Genomic DNA, 19798 nt, shown 5'->3' with positions numbered 1-19798 from the left:
AGAAACGTCAGCAATTTGCAGAGGCATACATGGGCCCCCAGGGTCCCGTACTACAGCACTGCTAGCCCACCACACTGCTGCTTTTTGACCCTTTGCACGCCTTGTGCCTTCGTCGCATGCTGCCTTTGAAAATCACCAAATACCATTCGTCAACTATCTTTTCAATCTGCTAATTCGGTTGCCGTCCCCACTCCCTAACAGGCTACCTCGGCTGGACCGGCCTGCTTCCGGCATTCCCTCCGTCTGGACCTGCGTCATATCGTCAAGCCTTGCTGCACGATTTCCTGCACGCCCTTGTCACAGAAGAAAACTATTATTTGCGTCTACTTGTATAGGTCGCACGACGCGCTGTGTCGGCAAACATCGTAACGCACCATGCTTGCTGCAGCCATGTCTCACCCCAGTCTGCCGCTGACGACTCACGAGGCGCTGTCGGGTGTCTTTGGGTCAATCTCGTTAGCTTCATGGATCTTCCTGTTGGTGAGTAACAACTGATACAACCTCGTTGTCTTCATCTCCCTACACATTGGCTGCCCTTTTCGCCATGTGTCTCGGATGCTGCCTGTGCTATTCATAGAACCGCAGCTGGGAGCCTCCAAGCACGCGACACCAATACATCACCGTACCTTGATCTAACCACCACCTCCAGGTCCCACAACTAATTGAAAACTACAAATCCGGTTCTGCAGATGGCATCTCCCTCGCCTTCCTCGCCGTCTGGTTTATTGGCGACGTGACGAACCTCGCGGGCGCTCTCTGGGCCGGTCTCGTCCCCACCGTCATCGCCCTTGCCGTCTACTTCTGCTTCGCTGACCTCGTCCTCATCTCGCAATGCGTTTACTACAACATGAAGAACTCGCGCCGTAGCCAGCGCAAGACTTCCACGCAGTCTACCAATAGCATCGAGGCGCCTTTGCTCGGTCGTCGCGACAGCAGCAACATTGGCTTGCCTGGCAGTCACAGGCGCGATTCGGCTGCGAGCCGCAGGCGCCGCGCCAGCTCTCTCCCTACAATCCCCGACGTCGGCGATGGTGCGAGTGAGTGGGTAAAGAACGCGCTGAGCATCGTGGGAGTCTGTGTTGTCGGCGCAGCAGGATGGGCTATCGCGTGGAAGACTGGTGTCTGGGTTCCCCAGCCCCAGCACAATACCGAGGATACCTCGGACAACCCAGTCGGCGCAATGATCTTGGGTTACGCGAGCGCAGTGGCTTATCTTGGGGCACGTATCCCTCAGATCATCAAGAACCAGCAGGAAAGGTCTTGCGAAGGCTTGTCGCTGCTCTTCTTCATGTTGAGTTTGTTGGGCAATGCTACCTATGGCGCGGGAGTAAGTCTACCCACCTTGCTATTTTCAGCTGGAACTACCCAACTAACACTACTCAGATCATCTTCCACTCGCAGGAAAAGGAATACATACTTACCAACCTCCCCTGGCTCATCGGCTCCCTCGGTACAATGGTCGAAGACGTAACCATCTTCATCCAGTTCCGCGTTTTCGGCAACGGCGAGGCATCCTCTGCTCTCGAGGCGTAATGTCTTCTGCTGCGTTCATAGGCGATCGCTCGTGTCTTACGTCTGGCGTTCTTGTATCTACCGCTGGATGACGGTATGATTTACAAAAAAGTTTGTTTGTTTACGTACTTGTATCACCAGTCTTGGATACCCAGTAGGAAAAAAAGAGATGTGTGTGCGTGCTTGGGCACCATCGATGGGATAATGTTGTACCATGAAGTTAGAGTCTATTCATCATTTCAAAGGATGAATTGCGTACGATGATTAGTCGTCACGATGTTGTGCACAACAAATTTCATGCAAAATGATACATTGATGTGCTGAAGACAGAACCTTGACAGACTCCTCATGGGGTATATCTCGCCCCCAAGCAGTCTATAAGCGCCAGAAGAGACACGAAATGAGATCCATAGCTTCTATCGTATAAGCCCCGTCCCATAATGCTGAAAGAAGCGTCTACTTAGCATGGCTGTACTTTTGCTCGTGAACACCAATGGCACTGTGGCATGTTAGTCTTGTATCTAGCCAAACCTGAAGAGGGAAACTTACCGTCCAGAAGGGTCCGTCTGGTTGCTCCAGGTAGGTGTCCATCGCATAACAGTATCGGCACAGTAGCTGGGGAAGTGCTCGTCAAACATGCACCTGTACCAGTATGCCTCCTTGGTGTCCGGGATATCGTTACCCCATTCCTTCTTTGGGTTCTTCATCATCTCGTCGGTGACGTGTAGCTCGGCGTTGTCCTTGAGCGCATCAATCCACCCGTAGCCTACACCGTCAGAGAACTGCTCCTTCTGTCTCCAGAGAATCTTCTCTGGAAGGTAGGGCTGCGTCTCTGGCTCGTCGGAAGTGTCGAAAGCTTTGCGCAGGATGTACTTTTCAATACGGCCGGCCTCGCGATCGATCATCTTTTCCTGGGGATCGATGTTCATGGCTGTGTTGAGGAAGTCCTTGTCCAGGAAAGGCACACGCGCCTCAACACCCCAGGCAGATGTGGACTTGTTGGCGCGAAGGCAGTCTGCAAGATGAAGGTTCTTGACGCGGCGGATACATTCTTGGTGGAAAGCAGCCTTGTCAGGTGCGTTGTGGAAGTAGAGGTACCCACCAAATATCTCATCGCTGCCTTCTCCTGAAAGAACCATCTTGACTCCCATAGCCTTGATCTTTCTGCTGAGAAGGAACATGGGTGTTGAGGCGCGGATGGTTGTTACGTCAAAAGTCTCAAGGTGGAAGATGACATCTGTAAGCGCGTTGAGTCCGTCTTCGATAGTGAAGGTAAATGTGTGGTGCTTGGTTCCCAGGAAGTCGGCCACTTCCTGCGCAGCGATGCCGTCAGGAGAGTTGGGCAGTCCGATAGAGAAGGAGTTGAGCTGTCCTAGAAGCAGATCTGTCTGAAGCTCGTTGGAGTCATCGATGCCAACTAGTTGGTTCTGCTGTTCACTGGCGTTGCCAGTAGACGCAGCAGTCTTCTTTCTCGTCGCCTCGTTCAACCGCAAAGTTTCCCGCTGCGCGATCGAAGCCACCAAACTTGAGTCGAGACCGCCAGAGAGAAGTACACCAAAGGGAACTTCCGCCATCATGCGTTTCCGCACTGATCGCTCCAATGATTGCCTCAACTCCTTGTAGTCTACAGGTTTTGTAGGAATGTTCTCTGGCTCGACAAGCCACTTGGGGTCGTAGTATCGCGTGAGCGAGTCGGTCTTGGAGTCGTAAACATGACCGGGAGGGAAGGAGATGATGTTGTCGCAGACGGGATGTAAGCACTTCAGCTCAGAAGCGAAGAACACGGCGCCTGGTGTAGTGCTCGATCGGCCCATATAGAAGGTAGTGATGCCAATGGGGTCGCGTGCTGCGATCACACGATCTTGAGCCTTGTCGTGCAGGACCCATGAGAACATGCCGTCGAGTTTTCGGGGAGCATCGATGTCATGTTCAAGATACTACTGCCAATCAGCCTCTGTCCATTGTCAAACATGTGCCAGATCTTACCAGAGGAATAATAACCTCGCAATCTGAGTGTGTCTTGAAGTTGTATGGGTTCTTGAGGGACTTGCGGAGAATTCGGTGGTTGTAGATCTCGCCGTTGACAGCCAGAGACACGGTTTCCTCATCGTTGACGAGCGGCTGAGCGCCAGAGTCTAATCCACGTAAGCCTCTGTCAAAAGCAATGACTGCCGTGTGACCTCTTACCGACGCCGACAATGCTCAAGCGCTCGTGAACCAGAACTGTTTGTGTTTAGTACTGTATATGCCTAGAGGCTCTTACAGTCACTCACTGGTGTCGTTCGCAACCCAATTACCAGCTGCAAAGTGTCAGTATTTATGTACTTGATCGCACAAAGAGTTGAAATGATGATGCTTACACCAATCTGGACCTCGGTGGCTTATCAGTCAGTCAGCATGGAAGTCCTTGCGGTGAATTGGCTAGCTCGAGGTTTCGGCGGATTTACACACCGGACGCTGCGCGCGATTAGTCAATCAGAAACCCCTTCAGGTCATGGGAGGGAGACTTACGCCTTGCCCATTTTCAGGGCAGTCGGCTTGAACTTTTGCACATCGGGGTGCCTGTGGAGAAGTAAGTCATGTATCAACATGGTCGCAAACATCTGGTAACGAGGCAATGCAACGTCTGGAGGGGCAATTGCGGGCGCGCAACGGGTGTAGCATACCTGTAGCAGGCGAAGATACCACACATCTTTACTGCTGAAGGGGTTTGGAAGGGGAGGGGGGGCAATGTCAGAGCGAAGGGGGGAGATCAGGGACAGCCTTTATCGTGGCCAGAAATTGTTATAGAGTCATATCGCCCGCCCGAAGTCGCCGCAGGCCAGCTGGCCCCACCTTTTCACTGCCAATCCGGAGCGTGTTCTGACCGCGGGATTGGCAGTATCCACTATCTTGTACTTGTAAGGATATGACGTTGGGAACCATGGGCAGTCCGTGACTGAGGCAGCATGTCACCCGGCTATAGAAAAAATGGGGTCGGCCATGCTAAATTTATTAGGACTAGCGCCTAACATATTCTAAACATGTTTAGATATATTTATCTTTATTCTTATATATATCTATTATATTTTATAAGAATAAAGATATAAAAGATAAAACTAGTATTCTCTATCTTAAAATATAAAAAATCTGTATTTAAGATAGAGATATTTAGAAAAAAAGAACTTAAAATTAAGAACATGTTTAGAACACGTTAGAAATATGTTTAGCCTATTACATAATCTATACTAGGTTATACTAGCATATACACAGACCTTTTTTAAGATTAAAACTACCTAATATAGCTAGGTTATGGCCGACCCCATTTTTTCTATGGCCGGGTGACATACATCCTGTCCGTGACTCCACAAGTTTGTTCACACTCGTTTTGCGCATGCTCAAACGCAACCCCACAACTGCCATGGAGGAGTCGCGTCTTCCTATTGGCCAGTGCACCTGCGAACATCGCCGCAACCAGACAATCACCACGCGACACGGTCAAAGTGCAAGGTAGAATATACGTAGACATTATCTGTGTTAAACAATTTCAAGACACTGCAGCTCCGAATTATGTAGCTGTTGATACATGGATACTTTCCACACCAATGTGTTAATGCCTCCCAAGCAACTGCTACTCCGTATGCGTAACCAACAACAGACCTATGTTCAAGCAAGAAATACCCAAACGGGAAAGAAATGCAGTTACCCATCCTTTCGTCCAGCGCCATACTACCGCCCTATTTCTTCGTCTTCGCGTGTAGAAAGATGTCGTCCGACTCGCCCACTCTCTCTGCACTTTGTAGATCCAGGGTCGCGAACGGCGCACGGTGATTTTACTGGTATCCATGTAGAAGGTGGTTTGCGAAAACTTTTAAAAGAGGAAGTAAGCAATCAGGAAGCTGAGGAGGCACAGAAGGGCTGTGATCTGGACAGGCACGCCACCCGCAGGGGCTTGCTGTGTGCTTAGGGAGGACGATGTTTCTTGCTTCGAGTCCTGGGCGGATCCTGTCTTTCGCTGGCGGAGACCGGTCGCCTCGCTAACTTGCTGTGTCAAACGCGCAATCTGCGCCTTGGCCTCAGCAAGCTGGGCCTCGATATCGCTCGAAGACGGCAGAGCATTAGAGACGGTTCCAGCGGCAGAGCTGAAGCTCGACTGCATGTTGCCGCCTGTCGCTGGGTTGTATGTCTCGTTTCTGATCTCTCCCAAGTTCTTGCTGTCTGATGGGCGGTCCTGGGGAACAGAAACAGGCCCCGAAGCGTCTGGTACGCCACGCTGGGGAGTCACGGCCTCGGGTGACGGAGAAGAGAGCATCGAATCGCGGCTGACACCGTTGGTTCTTGCGGGTGTTGCGTTCGAGGAGGCATCGTCGGGAGCGAGGAAGAGGACCCTGATCTTCTTCTCCTGGATGGAAGACTTGGCGGTCTGCTCAATGTGCGACCACTGCAAGCAGTTGTTAGCATGCATCGACCTGTGGCTGTTGGTCCAGAACATACCAGAGACCCAACGTTGGTAAACTCCTTGTCGGCGGTGACGAGTACAGATTGCACAAGGAACTTGTCGCGGCACTTCGCATCTGGCGGTGGGTCCTCCTTCATGGCTTGGAGGAGAACTGGGCACATGCGTTAGTTTGCTGCAGTCTTCCAAGGGATGCGCGCATGGAGGGTATGCATACTCTGAACTTCGACATCTTTGCCCGGCTCGATGCGTCCGCTGTTCGGTCTCACGCAGTATCTAAAGCACCCGTTATTAGTCGTTGTGGGGACAGGTCTCGCGGGCGCCGTACTGCTTGGGAGCCGTGGTTTTCACCTTGCATGTGTCAGCTGCGCGCCCAGATATTGTAGTTTGATTCAAGAATTGATAGAGAGGCCTGCTTACCTTGAAGGCAATCGGGTCAGAGTGCGGGTTCTTCAAGCGGAGGGTCTGCGACACCTCGTGCTGGAAGGGTCCTAGCCGGGTTAGTATACCTATGGCCCCAATGCTATAGACAAAGCGTACGCTTGAAACCAAGCTCTACGGGGTCGAGCTCGACGGACATGGTGGGCGCGCGTGAGCTGTAGGTATGCGGTGGTGATTGTGTCTTCCTAGGTTGGTAATCAGATCCGCGGTACGGGGTAGAGTCGCGATCGACCTCGGGCGTCTAGGAAAGGGGAGGAGGGCGGATGCGTGGAGTGAATCTAAAAGCTAAAATCCCCCAGGGACAGAGTGCGCAAGCGGCGGATATCGAGGCGGGTCTGGAAACTGGGTGGTTGCAGGTGGTAGGGAGGAAGGGCGGATGGGTGAGGACAAGTAGCTATGACGTCCCGCGACGCCTCTTGATTCTGGAATTCCGAGGCGCCTCTAGTGTCCACCTGTGCAAACAACCACTGCCCACAAGCGTCGCTCACTTTCTAGAGACAATACAATCCCTAGGTGAAGAGACATTCAACCTTTAGTTTCCCTTGTACCAGAGTAACATTTCATTCCAAGGGTGAGGCGCGTCTGATCTACGGCTCATCTTCTCCAAGGTTCCACCGCTACCGCCGACTTACACCCACATCCCACATAAAGCGGAAGCCTCCTCCACGACTATCACTTCTCACGCCGACTTGCTACTAAACTACAACTTTGCTGAATCAAGCACCCAAACCGAGGCTCCACCAAACAATCCCAACCTCCTCACAACTTCTCTCGTCGTCCTCCGCCACGTTCAACATGGCATCTTCAGATCTAGATAGCCTCATCGACATGGGCTTCCCACGCGAACGCGCAGAGCTCGCCGTCAAGGCTACTGGCGGCCTCCAGCCTGCCATCGACTGGCTCGAAACCAACCAAGACAAGTCCATCGATGACATCAAGCAAGAGCAAGCCGCCGCCGCCGCCAATGCCTCGGAAGAACCACCCGCGCTGCAGCCTGGCGAGGAAGCCAAGTCGCTCGTTTGCGATGAGTGCGGCAAGAAGTTCCGCTCGGTAAACCAAGCCCAGTTCCACGGCGAGAAGACGGGTCACGAGCAGTTCTCCGAGTCCACCGAGGAGATTGCCCCTCTCACAGAGGAACAGAAGGCGCAACGGCTACAGGAGCTGCGCGAGAAGCTGGCGGCCAAGCGCGCGAAGCAGTCGGAGCAGGAAAAGGAGGACCACAAGCGAAACGAGCAGATCCGCATGAAGGCTACAAAGGAGTCACAAGACCTCCGGGAAGAGTTGCAGAAGAAGGAGCGCTTGAAGGAAGCTGCTGCCAAGCGCGCAGAGAAGAAGGCAGACGAGGATGCAAGGAAACGGGTTCTGGCCAAGCTGGAAGCAGACAAGCAGGAGCGAAAGCGCAAAGCTGAGATCGAGAAGGCGAAGCGCGCCGGTCAGGCTCCTCCTGCCGCTCCTGCACAAGCTCCCCTCGCTACATCCTCGGGTCCCACTACCAGCAAGCCTGCGAGCGCATACACGGAGGCACGCTTGGCCCTGCAAACACCTGGTGGAAGGGTCATGAAGAACTTTCCTGTCGAGACTACGCTCTTCGAGGTGGCACATGCGTTGGAGCAGGATGGCACCAGCGTCTCGACCTTCACCACCAACTTTCCCAAGAAGACGTACGATCGCAGTGACTTTGGCATGACTCTCAAGGAAGCGGGTCTGGTGCCAAGCGCGGCTTTGATCGTCGGATAGATTACGGCAGCTGTTACGGTGCCAGACGATGTTGGGTATGAGAGTTCAAGGCGTGGCGTTGAGGTACCAGTGGTAAATACCCCAGAAGAGGATATATGGGGTGCCGTTGATGCATGTGTCGGCGACTGAAAGCCAGACTGTAGATGACATAACGACCAATGAACGATGAGATACGTAAACCACAGATGTAGATCAGAAGATGTATCCTTGCGCCTGCTCATGCTAACCCGAACTCCCACTAGCATTCTCCCAACATTGTTGTGATAGCACACGTCAATCATACTCGTCAACATCATATCTCCCCGCTTCCCTCTGTGTACTACACCACTCCTCACTTGCCAACCCACCTTCCTTCCGCCTTACCAACGCCTCCGCGTCCTTGCACCAATCACACGCAAAGTCACACTCAGGCGTCTCCTCGTCGGCAAAGTACGCAGCAATAAGCTTATGCCGACACTTGTCCGTCGCTTCGCAGTAGCCAACCAGTGCCTGCAAGCTCTTCGCACGATGCATCATCTGCTGCTGCTGAGCCTGTAACCCCGTCCCTTGCTTAGGCTGTCTCGCAATATCCCTCGACAGCGAATGCGCAGCGCGATCACGGTCTTCACGGCCGTAATACAAGATGCAAATCGATGCTTTGCCGTCTCGTCCTGCACGACCGGCTTCTTGGTAAAAGCCTTCGAATGACTTGGGGATTTGCCAGTGGACAACAAAACGCACGTTTTCTTTGTCGATGCCCATGCCAAACGCTGTTGTGGCGACGACGACGTCGTAGCCGGCTTTATTGGCTACCCAGCCTGAAAGTGCGTCTGCGCGTTCTGAAACCGAGAGACCTGCGTGGTAGGGCCTCGCACCTATACCGTCTGAGCGGAGACGAGCGGCGAGAGATTCGCAGTCTTTGCGGAATAAGGTGTAGATGATGCCCGGTACATTGTCTGAACGTTGGTTCTGAGAAGCTAGTTGAGAGGCGCGTTCAGCGTTCTCGGCACGGCGCGCGTGGATCGATTTGAGCATCTTGATGAAGTCGTCATAGTGGTCTTGTTCGTCAGATTTGAAGCGGACTTCGTAGTGGAGGTTGGGCCTGCTGGTACTCATGCGGAACATTTTTAATTTCTTGGGATCCAAGGCGAGCGTAGTGATGATGTCGTCCCTGACACGCGCCGTTGCCGTTGCTGTCAGACATATGACTGGTACATCGGGAAATTCCGTCTTGAAGAATGACAGTTGCTGGAATGAAGGGCGGAAGTCATGTCCCCATTCGCTAACGCAATGAGCTTCGTCGACAGCGATACGAGCCAGTTCTCCCTGGGCGTGGATGACTCGTAGGATCTTGCGGAAGTTGTCGCCTTGACAGAATTCAGGTGTTACGTAGAGTAAGCGGGTCATGGGATGGCCACATTGAAGGTCGGAGATGATCCTCTTTTTGTCTGCAGAAGGTGTAGTGCTGTTGATTGTCTCAACACGGATGTTGGCATTGCGCAAAGAAGCAACTTGGTTGTTCTGGTAGCTAGTCAGACTCCATACTACGATGGGACAGTGAAGAACATACCATCAGTGCCAGCAGTGGAGATATGACGATAGTAACTAATAGGATCAGTAACCGTAACATCTATCCTCTTGCTTGTGCGTACTTCCAAAGTCCACTACCGCTGGCAGTTGATAACACAAGCTCTTTCCGAAAGAGGTTGCTGCCTGAAGGAAGACATCTTCGCCCTCCAACGTAGCCGTGACGACCTCGCGTTGTAACGGTCCGTGAAAGAACTTAGTACGAGCAGGCAGTCATGAGATGAGTGACATACCGAAAGCTTGCCTTCTTGAAGACCTTCTTCAACGTAAAGTCTAGGTTCGAGTACGGGCGTTTCCTCTTGCCAGTCATGACTCGTGAAATGAGGTGCAAAGTTCAAGGCAGACGGACAGAAAGGTCGAGGAATTCGAGTTGGACTTTTCACCGTCCGTGTGGTTGTTGCGGCGGTCTTGTCAGGAAGCGGGTCATATTGGTCCAGACGTCTGGCCGGTTGAGAGTTGTGGGACCTTCAAAAGGTGTGCATGTGTTGCAGGAGCGACGCGTCGGTGCACGTGGAGACGAACATGTTCAGTCGCGCTAGCACGTGGGCCCCCACTACGGTACTAATCTTGTAATCGTTCATGATCTTTTACGTCTCTGCCAGCACTGATCCTACTGATTTCGTGAGCACCGGATTATAATGTAAAGTGGATGCGGCACCCATACAATCGGTGCAGCGCTGACACATCCTAACCTCCCGTCTCGGTCGCAGTGCTCGTACCGGCGACACCATGAATGATCCACACCGTCCAGCGCACATGCCCGCTGGTTTTGCAGTTCAAGATTTCTCTACCCTCCCGCCGAAGACTCGCCCGACAATCGCAGACAAAGTGGCCAAACTCGAGAGAAAAGTCTTCCCAGCAATCGAGCATTTCAACTACGACGTTGAACTCAAGAAAAAGAACACTGGACTGCTCTTGGTCTTCAAAGGGGATGAGCCAGATAGACTGATTGCATATCTCGTCTACCAACGGATGAAGAGATTAGCGTGGCTGCATAAACTTTGTGTGGTCGAGCAAGAAAGAGGAAGAGGTGTCGGGAAGGCCTTGATTTACCACCTTCGTCGTCAAATGGGAAAAGGAGGTTGCAGCACAATCTTCCTGTGGGTGGATGAGAGTCGTGGACCTGCCAGGGCATTGTACAAGTCGTGCGGCTTTCAGCAGTCTGAATGTCGTCCTGATTACTACGGTCCTGGACGAACAGCCCTCAAACTTGAACTAGAGCTCGGAGACTGAACAAATATCTGGAAACTTGAACTATCTCCTCTGAGTCACGATGCGGAACCGTTCTATAGACAGGACATGGTAACTCAACACCATTCTTCGATCGCTGGCGGTCTACCTACAGTTCGGCCCTGCTGTAAACATCATGTTAGGCATGGCATCTGCTAGATTTTCTGCCCGAGTCTGGCGGAAGACAGGGCGAAAATGCGAACGCACACTATGGAATATTGTGCAAGAGGAAACATTGACAGGGAAGTCTATAACTTAGCTGTAGAAGTGGACGTGGGTGCTAAGATGCACAGGGAAAGGGTTATCAAAGTTCAATCCAAGGGCTATGATGGCAAGATTTATTCGTTCGCTTCGTTGTTCTGTCGTCCATGTCCCCTCCAAAAAGCTATGTAGCAACCTTATCTATCCCAGATTGTCGTTCGCCTACTCCGTACGCCAAGTTATGCAATGATGGTCCAAGTCCCAAGCCCTTACAACTGGATATCGTTGTTAAGCAGTCGCACCTCCTCACCTGGTTTGAACGCCGGCAGACCAATGTATGGGCATCCATCGCACCTGAACGCATCGCCCAGTGCGCAGTTTCCACAGCTGCCAACCTTTCCTTGCACAGTGAAGTCCACCTCGGCGAGGTCGTCGGCGTCCAACTTGAGGGAGTTGAGCGCTTTGTCGGCGGAGGAGCGTTTAACGGCGTCTTCGGCTTCGATCTTCTCTTTCATACCACAGGTACAATCTTTGCAGGCGCGTCGTCGCTTGCCAGGTTTGGGCTGGCATTCGAGGGCTGGAAATATTTTAGCAGAGGGACGTGAGGTAGCAAGGAAGGAGTGACGCACGTTGAATGACTGGACGAGCCAGATCTGCCTCTGTAATGAGGTCGTCCTCATCGATCAGATCATCGTCTTCGCCTGTGATTATTGGGTCGTCGAGATCATCACTGAAGTCGACAAAGCCTACACCGACCGGCTTGACGGGCTCAGCCTGTGGCTGGTTGCGCTTGCGGTTGAGGTTGAGCTGGACGGAGCCGTCTGGGTTGACTATATGGTTCGCGCCATTTGTGCCGTTTGTTCCATTCACGCCCTTTGCCTTCTTGCCAAACTTGAGCGGTATCGACACAGGCTCCTCTTGCTCGGGCTTGGTCATGCCGTCTGCCGTCTCTGTGAGCCCTGCCAGGATAGCCTCCGTCTTTTCTGCACCCTGAAATGGGCCGGCCTGGCTTTTGAGTACTCCCCCAACCTTCAACGCGCCGACAACTTTGTTCATGACATCGCGTGCTAGTAGTCTGTGACTTTCGCGCGTGGTACCGTCGGCGTCGGCGAGGAGGAGGACAACATCGTATGTGGCGGCGGGAAGATTGACCAGACCAGCAGCGATGCGATCAAGCATTTGCAGGTCGGTCGAATTGCGGTCGTGGATCTCGTAGACTTGGTCGAGTCGCTCCGGGTGCGCCGCAATCGACGGCGTGCCGATCAGAAGGCATCGCGGGGCCATGGTGGGGTATTGTCGCACTGTGCGTTGATGGCGGGGTGGACGGATGTCGCAAAACCAGAGCGCAAAGGCAAGGCCACTACGAGAAGAGAGAGAGAAAGAGAGAAAGGTTGCGGGCAGAAAGGAGCGTGGTCAACGAGAGGCGCGCCCAGGAAACTTTTCCGAAGACGGTCTGCGGCCTCGGAGGCGGAGAAAGCGTTGCTGACGAAACCAGGGAGAACTCCGCGGCGATTGGTCATACGACAAAGGGCTGATTGCGAGCTGACCGAACACGTGATTCCGAGTCAAGCGGAATGGCGGCATCTGTGTGAGTGGATCCTAGGGCGCATTAGCGTGCGAGGAGCATACATCCAGAATCTGGGGTAACCACCATTTGATGTGAAGCCATGGGGCCATGAGTAGGCCGTAGTTAGACGCAGTATGGCACTGATATCTCATTGACCCGATATGCATCCTGGGATTGATGGCTCCGGGCGTTTTGTGCATGGCTGCGGTGCCGTGTCGAAAGCATCGCAGGCCCACGCGACACCGACCGGCGAGATCCAGGTACCGGTGACGTACCTTTCCCCTCGCTCTTTCCCTACATAGCTCTGGACCGAAGATCCGACTGATAACAGTGCTACAACAAGTGTCAAGTTACTCTACACAGGCAGAAGCTATGAGCACAATTGAAGCAGTGGGAGCTGGGCAGCTGAGGCGAATCTTCTAGAGGCGCATCTTGACAGGGTCCCATTTTGGTCGCGATATAAAGCCAGGAGCTCCTCCCAGCTTCCCCGCCTTTGACCAAGCCGCGTGAGACACACTGCACCAGCCTCTGACCACCAAGTCAACAACCATCGTGCCTGCAAACATCGTCGTCGCTAACATCTTGCTGCCACTTGTCCACCGATCTGCAAGGTACGCATCCTGGCCGCGTTGCTTCACGCAAGAAGACGCCATCGGGTCAAAGCTTGCATCACGAGACCATGTACTGACCCGCTTGAGCTTCCTACAGTTGCAGTAGCTCCGAGCCCGCCGCTCCTGAGTACTTCAACTCACATTGACTCTCTTCCATCCCCATCACAACCAACTCACATTCAATCCATCGGCTACAAACACCAACCAGTAAGTACTTCCTTTTCTCTCATGTCTCACACACTTGCCTTTGTTGCATCAGGCATGCAACGTCTGAAGCCACCTTAATGGCTCATCGGCCCAAGACGGCAGGAGACTACGAGACGGCATGAACATGTTCGTACATTATACTGACTTCCACAGTGACTCGCTCTCACAAGTTCACTGACCGTGACCACGCCGGCATTGCCGATGGCACTGCCGAGCGTGAAGCGAGACTGCCCAAGTTCTTTGGCAAGTCCGGTCATGCTGACACTGACCCGACCAAGACGAAGAAGGGTGGTAGTGGCAAGGGCAATTGGTGAGTACAGTCAGCTTGCTTTCGACACCTAGCAAGACACCTTTTATCTCAGAGTCAGTGACTGACCACATCTTCACAGGGGCGCCGCCGGCGACGAGGTCGAAGACATCAGGCCCAACATGGCCTACGCCCGTCGTCGAAGCAACTCGTCCACCCACAACATGAAGGACTTCAAAACCAAGTTCGAGACCATTGAGACCGAGCCCGTGTTTGAAGAAGAGATTCACGGCCCTCTCGGCGAAGAACTTGAGAAGCAGAGCACTACTTCAACGGAGAACAGCGTTGCTGAAGAGGAACACGACAAGAAGATGTAAAGGCCGAGCGTGAGACTATGGGCAGCGGCATGGCTGCAAGCTGACTGGGTGGTCGGCTTGTGGGAAGTCCTCGCCCGCCCTGAGCAAATTGACAGAGCAGATATGGTCGTCTTTCCAGGCTGATGTGCTCGACACATGTAACATGTTTGTTTGGGAGTATTTTACGTTCTCTAGTACAGCCATGAATGTTCGCGAGAATATCCATGGTTGGAAGCTGATCGCGGATAGCGCTTTTGGACAAGTTTAATGAGTATGATAAACGTGATACGAAATAAAACATGAATCAAATAACTGATCTGCCTGGCGTGTCTGGGTGAAGGATGATTGTGCTCTGTCCTGAATCGGCTGAGATGCAAACTGGGCCAGGTGCATACAAGATTGAACATGTCAGTAAGCACCTCTACTGACGCCGTTGTACGTATCTTCTGGTGTTTGGTGGATAGATAGCGTACAGTGTGCAGAGCGTATGTAGTGGTACTCGACAGCCCTGGGGTGAAACCAGGTTGCGGTGCTAAACTCCGGCTCTAGCGTGGCACGGATCCCTGCCCATCATCAAAGCTTCGATGCATTCTTAGTTGTCACCCATAACACAGCGAAGAGCCAACACCATCACCGGCGCGCTCTATCGCGTTTCCAACCAGCCCCAACATCCGATTCATCATGTTTTCGCCAGAGGCTTCTTCGCTCGCGAGCATACGGAGCGCGCGCACACGGCGGCGCCAGCGCAACGACTCGGACGGATCTCAGCAACAACAACGAAGCCGCAAGCGAAGCAAACTCAACAACGAGACGTTCAAGGATCCGGCCAGTGCCAACGGAAATGGCAGTGCCCTGATGAATGGCCACGCTGTGCAGAGCGTAGGCGACTCGGCCGTCCTCGTGGACATGCCTTTGGTTGTTCGCGAGAAGAAGACAGCGCCGAAGCGCGCGCCCAAGGAGGATACCGGCACATACCTGGTGGGTAGATACGCATCCGTGCAAGTTGATCGCTCCTAACGCGAGCGTATAGACCAAGAACGCAACCTACAGCGTCAAGAAACTGCCCGGCTTCCCGTCAGCGCTCCTCCGCCCATCGAGTACGTCTTCACGTCGCCCAACCCAACGCGCGCTTGCTAACATACATGCCTAGCCCCGATATATGCAACCGCCCTCCCGTCCGCCGGCCTCGCGCTTGCCCTGACCTCTGAACGCGCCCTTGTATGGGACTACAACGCCCCCAACGGCCCCACAAAGGTCGTCTCTCTAAACCTAAACTTCGGTCTGCGACAAGGTGAACCCCTTCCGCTAGGCGCAATCGTTCGCAATGGCCCCACCAACGACTACGGTATCGTCGCGCTCGCACCTTCGACCGGAAAGATCAGCTTCTGGGAGAACATCGACAGCGCAGACGCCCGAAGCCTATACCCCCAGCGCCAGCAGGGAGTAGAGGGATTTGTCAAGCTGTACTCCGGAGAGACTATAACCGGTCTGGTCGATGTCGAGCACGCAGGCTATGTCCTCGTCTTTAGCAGTGGCAGACTCGCTCAGCTGACACTACGCGATTCCCAGGGTAGACCGAGCGTTGCGACAACGGTTTTGAGCGCACCAAATGGCTCGGGAGGCAGCTTCTTCAGCTTCAAAGGCCTTCTTGGAGGATCGATCCGGAAGACCATCGCCTCAGTCAAGGCTCGGACATCGCAGTCCAAGGGCCACATGGAGGTCATCTCGGCGACACGAAACGGCCTCTTTCAGACGTGGGACTTGAGCTGGTCAGGACAAAACAACCACCAGCGAGACGTGGACGTACACGAGGCGATCCTTTCGGCAGTTCAAGCAGACACTGTCCCAGAAGTGCGGAACCAGCAGGACGTGCAAGTGCTCGATTTCGCCATTATGGGCCAGCAACAGAGCCAGGATGCTGTGAATCTTCTGGTTTTGGTGGCACGGTCTGGCCGGGATTCGTTGGACTATTTCCTCCTCGAGGTGGATCTGTCACGGACTGCTGGTACAATCAGCAGAGTGATACCAGTCCGTAATTTTCACCAAAACCAGCTACCAAAGGAGCCTACCGGAACGCTTCTTCTGCCACAGCCTGGACACACAGCCTATGTTCAGTTTCCAGGAGCAGTGTTCGTTGCATCCCTCGCTCAGCCAGAGGAGAGCCCTGAAGCACAACTGCTTGCAGATTCAGGACGTTCTAGTCTGCCCTTCCAGGATACCATTTACTTCCGCCCAGAAGTGACACTCGCGGGCAACGCATTGGAGACCTCATTAAGAAAGGACGGGAAGTCGACAGCTCTAATTTTCGTCCAACAGTTTGGCCTTCTACAGATCGGCGCATTACCCCCCACGACAGACGATCAGGATAGGGAGCGTGTCAATATTACCGCACGCAGCAAACTCGAACAAGCCACCTTTTTCAGCACGATACCCGCAAACATCATAGACTTCTCTGTCAAGTCACGATTTTCATTCGCCGAAGAGGAGACTGCCGAAGCTGCTCTTACCATCAGCGCTGGCATCTTAAGCTCAGCTTACGACTATCTCGAGAAGGGTGTTTCTAACTTGGACGACCAATTCCAGCAACGCTTGTTTGCTCTCCGAACCCTGATCTCTCAGCTACAGACCGAATATCCTCCCGTGGATTTCCAGACAAGGTGGCGGCTGTTGTGGCATGCAGAGAAGCTCGCGGCGTCACACAAACTTTGGCTCTGGTACCAGGACAAGCTGCATGACCAACAGATTCATCCGGATGCCTTCCCCGAGAAGATTTTGATGGGCGATATTGTCAGGGCTCTGAATGAACGCTATAAGACTGCCATTGATTCCGAGCTCGGCGAAAACGACACCATCAGACAATTCTTCGTCAAGGACGTTGACAGTCTCCACACACTAATACCCTGGGGTTGGTTCTACCTGCGGACTTTCTATATGAAGGAGGGCCTAAAGCAAACCCCGTCAATTATGCAGAGACTCAGCGAGGGCACCGATGTCATGCTTGTCACTCTGGAAACAGCGTTCGAGTTCCGGCAAGCAAACGTAGAAGTGTATGGTCTCGACCCCGATTGTCTGGACGACGGCATCCTTAAGTCGACACATGGCTACGACATGCTACCTCAATTCTGGACTTCGTCTCACAATATCGTTAGCTCTATCCGTAGCCTCATCGATGTTGGCCGCAACCTTGCTGTGGACAACTACGAGGAAGGCGACCAAGAAATGCTGGCGCAGAAGATTGGCAAAGATAACCCTCGTTTGGTGAAGCTAGGATGTCAGACTCATATTGAACGATTCCAGTGGGCTCTTGCACAGAGCGACGAGAAGACCCGAGCTATGGGGCGTAGTCTCAAGGACGAGTGGAATAACAATGTTCGACCCTCCCATATCATGGGCCTGATGGAGATTGGACTGCCCACCGAAGGCATGGAGCTGGCTGAGCAGTACCGCGACATGTCCACACTTGTCAATCTGATCTGGGAAGAGTCGAACTGGCTCGAGACAGAGAAAGCCAGCACTCGTAGCAAAATGGAGCAGGCCGAAAGCACAGTCAAGCTGAATCGGATAAAAGAGCGTATTGCGCGCTACTTTGAGGTCTACGGCGATGAATGGGCTGGAGCGTTCTACTCAAAGTACATCAACGAGAACCAAGCAGGGCAGCTCTTCATGAAGGAGTATCTCAACCAGCCGGCACTCACCAAGTTCTTGCGAGCTGAGCCGTCGCGTGCCCGGCTCGGCTGGATCAATGAAGTCTGCGGCGAGAAGGATTATGAGGCTGCAGCTGAACTCCTTTTCGAGGCTGGCTCAAAACAGGAAACCAATGCGTGGTGCCAGCGCGTTGAGCTTTCCATGGCCAAGCTCGCTCTGCTCTGCAAGAAGGAAGCGAGGCATGGCGATGACCAGCCGGTGGTTGATCCGCGCAGGGAGAAGCCCAAGGCACTGAAGATGCGCGAAGCCATGTACCAGAGCATCGATCACCAACTGGAGTACACAAAAATACAGGAAGAGGTCTACGAGCGACTGCTACCTATCATCACTGGTGCTCTAGACGAAGACTCTGCGGTGGAACTTCTCATGGCTGAATTCGGACAGGGCCGTCTGAGGGATCGACCAGCACACCAGGCGATTCTCAAAGAGGGCTTTGAGAACCTGGTCTACCACAAAGTCATCGACCCTGCGCTCATGATTGACATACTCACTCTCATGAATGCAGATGACAGCGAGGGAGGTGTTACTTTGCTCGGAAACGACGAGTTCATTTACGCTTTCAGAGTCCTGCTGGTCAACTGGAACAACATCCACCGGACAACTCGTGATGGCCTCCTCAAGCTTTTCTGGAAGCGACTGTGTATTAAAGACAACTGGGCAGCGATCAACACCACCAAGGACGTTACGGATGCTACGATAAACGATGTGTTGCAAGATACAACTATGGCATGGACATTCCGGACCTTGAGCGGCATGTGCAGTAAGTTAATGTCCGGCATCCGGATATTGGTCAATGACTAACATGTTACAGTCAACAACCCTTTCGTCAGGACGCTATGGCCGAAGAACCTTCGTGATCTTCTAGGCGCGGGAGGAACACATGGAGAGCTATGCGTTCGCTTTGCCGCCGAAGATCTTCGCAATCCGATCATCAAGGACAATCTCCTGGATGACGACATCCTTCGCGAGCAGGTCAACAAGAATCGGCTCACGGATTGGTTCAAGGCAGCTTGGACAGCGGGCAAGACAATGTACGCACGCGAGCTGAAGCAGCAGGGCGAGTCCATTCCCCAAGACGGTGCTGTGGCCCCTCAAATCGCAGAGGAAGATGCGGAGGACGAGAGGGACGAGGAAGCTGCTGGTTCTGAAACATTTGACGGTGATGATGAAAGCGCACAACATGAGCAAGACGTGGTGATGCAGGATTCATGATATGCTGTGGTCGTATTCGGGGGTTTATCGGGCGCAGTGCATTCAAGGCAATGGGGATAGGCGCGCATCAAGCATTGGGCACGGCGTTTCAAAACTGTACTCTGCAGACGTGGACAGCCTTTGTTTTCTTCTTTGTTATCAACGTGTATTTGTAGCGATGGGTTTCAAGGTTTCCCGACGACAGGCGTCACATGTCTTGAGCGTGTCAGTGCATGACTAGGGCAGGACGATAGAGTTGGCACCAAATGTACAAAGCGTCACTATTTGGTTAATGCATGAACGGTAGGGGACAACCATGAATAGTGACATGCATAACCGCATACCGGCAAGGGTCTCGACTGTGTTCTGTGGAGTCAAGCGACGACAAGCGTTCATTTGCGCAGTGGATACCCAACCGTATCAGGGAACCGAGTGTGGCGCGAGCGAGCGAGAGGGCGCGGATGTTCACGCACACCAATGGCTGACTCGGTAACAGCCGTTGGACGACTGGGAGCCTGGGTTGTGGAAAAAGTGGTACTGCGAGTTGAGACGCGAGATGGGTGATGGGCAGTAGATAACGTGTCAAAGAGGCTTGCGCCTGCCTTTGCTTCTTCTTTTCCCACACCAAGACCGTTGGCTATGCCCTGAGGCGAGCGAAGCCACCAAATTGACGTAGGCGGCATGCGTGAACAGCGACAGGCACAGCAGCGGTGAGGCTGGACAAAACACACGACACGCATATGCATCCTAGTCGGGAGTGATGCAGCTCTACAACAGCAAAGATCATCACGT

General features: G+C 53.2%; 7 protein-coding genes across 7 annotated transcripts; 4 read left to right on the top strand and 3 right to left on the bottom strand.

The window, feature by feature from the left end:
* The first annotated feature begins 76 nt into the window (after positions 1–76).
* On the top strand, positions 77–1738 carry ACET3X_003974 (uncharacterized protein). Its single transcript, XM_069450128.1, has 3 exons — positions 77–480; positions 650–1327; positions 1384–1738. The coding sequence occupies exons 1-3, from the start codon at positions 376–378 to the stop codon at positions 1531–1533; spliced, it is 933 nt and encodes a 310-aa protein (XP_069307952.1). The 5' UTR covers positions 77–375; the 3' UTR covers positions 1534–1738.
* A 230-nt stretch (positions 1739–1968) lies between these two features.
* ACET3X_003973 (uncharacterized protein) lies at positions 1969–4204 on the bottom strand (the record flags this gene model as incomplete). Its single annotated transcript, XM_069450127.1, has 8 exons — positions 1969–2011; positions 2062–3449; positions 3499–3647; positions 3700–3735; positions 3786–3812; positions 3873–3892; positions 4024–4074; positions 4179–4204. 8 exons carry the CDS (start codon positions 4202–4204, stop codon positions 1969–1971), a joined length of 1740 nt encoding a protein of 579 aa, XP_069307951.1.
* A 1158-nt stretch (positions 4205–5362) lies between these two features.
* Positions 5363–6527, bottom strand: ACET3X_003972 (uncharacterized protein; the record flags this gene model as incomplete). Its single annotated transcript, XM_069450125.1, has 6 exons — positions 5363–5932; positions 5986–6101; positions 6165–6223; positions 6276–6298; positions 6368–6438; positions 6488–6527. 6 exons carry the CDS (start codon positions 6525–6527, stop codon positions 5363–5365), a joined length of 879 nt encoding a protein of 292 aa, XP_069307950.1.
* Positions 6528–7183: 656 nt separating this feature from the next.
* On the top strand, positions 7184–8125 carry ACET3X_003971 (uncharacterized protein; the record flags this gene model as incomplete). The annotated part of the gene is made up of 1 exon (XM_069450124.1): positions 7184–8125. One exon carries the CDS (start codon positions 7184–7186, stop codon positions 8123–8125), a length of 942 nt encoding a protein of 313 aa, XP_069307949.1.
* Positions 8126–11391: 3266 nt separating this feature from the next.
* Positions 11392–12406, bottom strand: ACET3X_003970 (uncharacterized protein; the record flags this gene model as incomplete). The annotated part of the gene is made up of 2 exons (XM_069450123.1): positions 11392–11699; positions 11752–12406. The coding sequence occupies 2 exons, from the start codon at positions 12404–12406 to the stop codon at positions 11392–11394; spliced, it is 963 nt and encodes a 320-aa protein (XP_069307948.1).
* A 791-nt stretch (positions 12407–13197) lies between these two features.
* Positions 13198–14445, top strand: ACET3X_003969 (uncharacterized protein). The gene is made up of 4 exons (XM_069450122.1): positions 13198–13300; positions 13398–13507; positions 13661–13817; positions 13897–14445. Coding segments are annotated over exons 2-4 (393 nt in total). The 5' UTR covers positions 13198–13300; positions 13398–13506; the 3' UTR covers positions 14132–14445.
* Positions 14446–14700: 255 nt separating this feature from the next.
* On the top strand, positions 14701–19302 carry ACET3X_003968 (uncharacterized protein). Its single transcript, XM_069450121.1, has 2 exons — positions 14701–18575; positions 18627–19302. The coding sequence occupies exons 1-2, from the start codon at positions 15824–15826 to the stop codon at positions 19025–19027; spliced, it is 3153 nt and encodes a 1050-aa protein (XP_069307946.1). The 5' UTR covers positions 14701–15823; the 3' UTR covers positions 19028–19302.
* Positions 19303–19798: the final 496 nt, after the last annotated feature.

Source organism: Alternaria dauci, chromosome 3 (assembly GCF_042100115.1).
Source record: "Alternaria dauci strain A2016 chromosome 3, whole genome shotgun sequence".
In the NCBI taxonomy this organism is placed as follows: Eukaryota; Fungi; Ascomycota; class Dothideomycetes; order Pleosporales; family Pleosporaceae; genus Alternaria; species Alternaria dauci.
The sequence above is the reverse complement of the archived record's forward strand: the minus strand, read 5'-3'. Positions and strand labels throughout refer to the sequence as shown.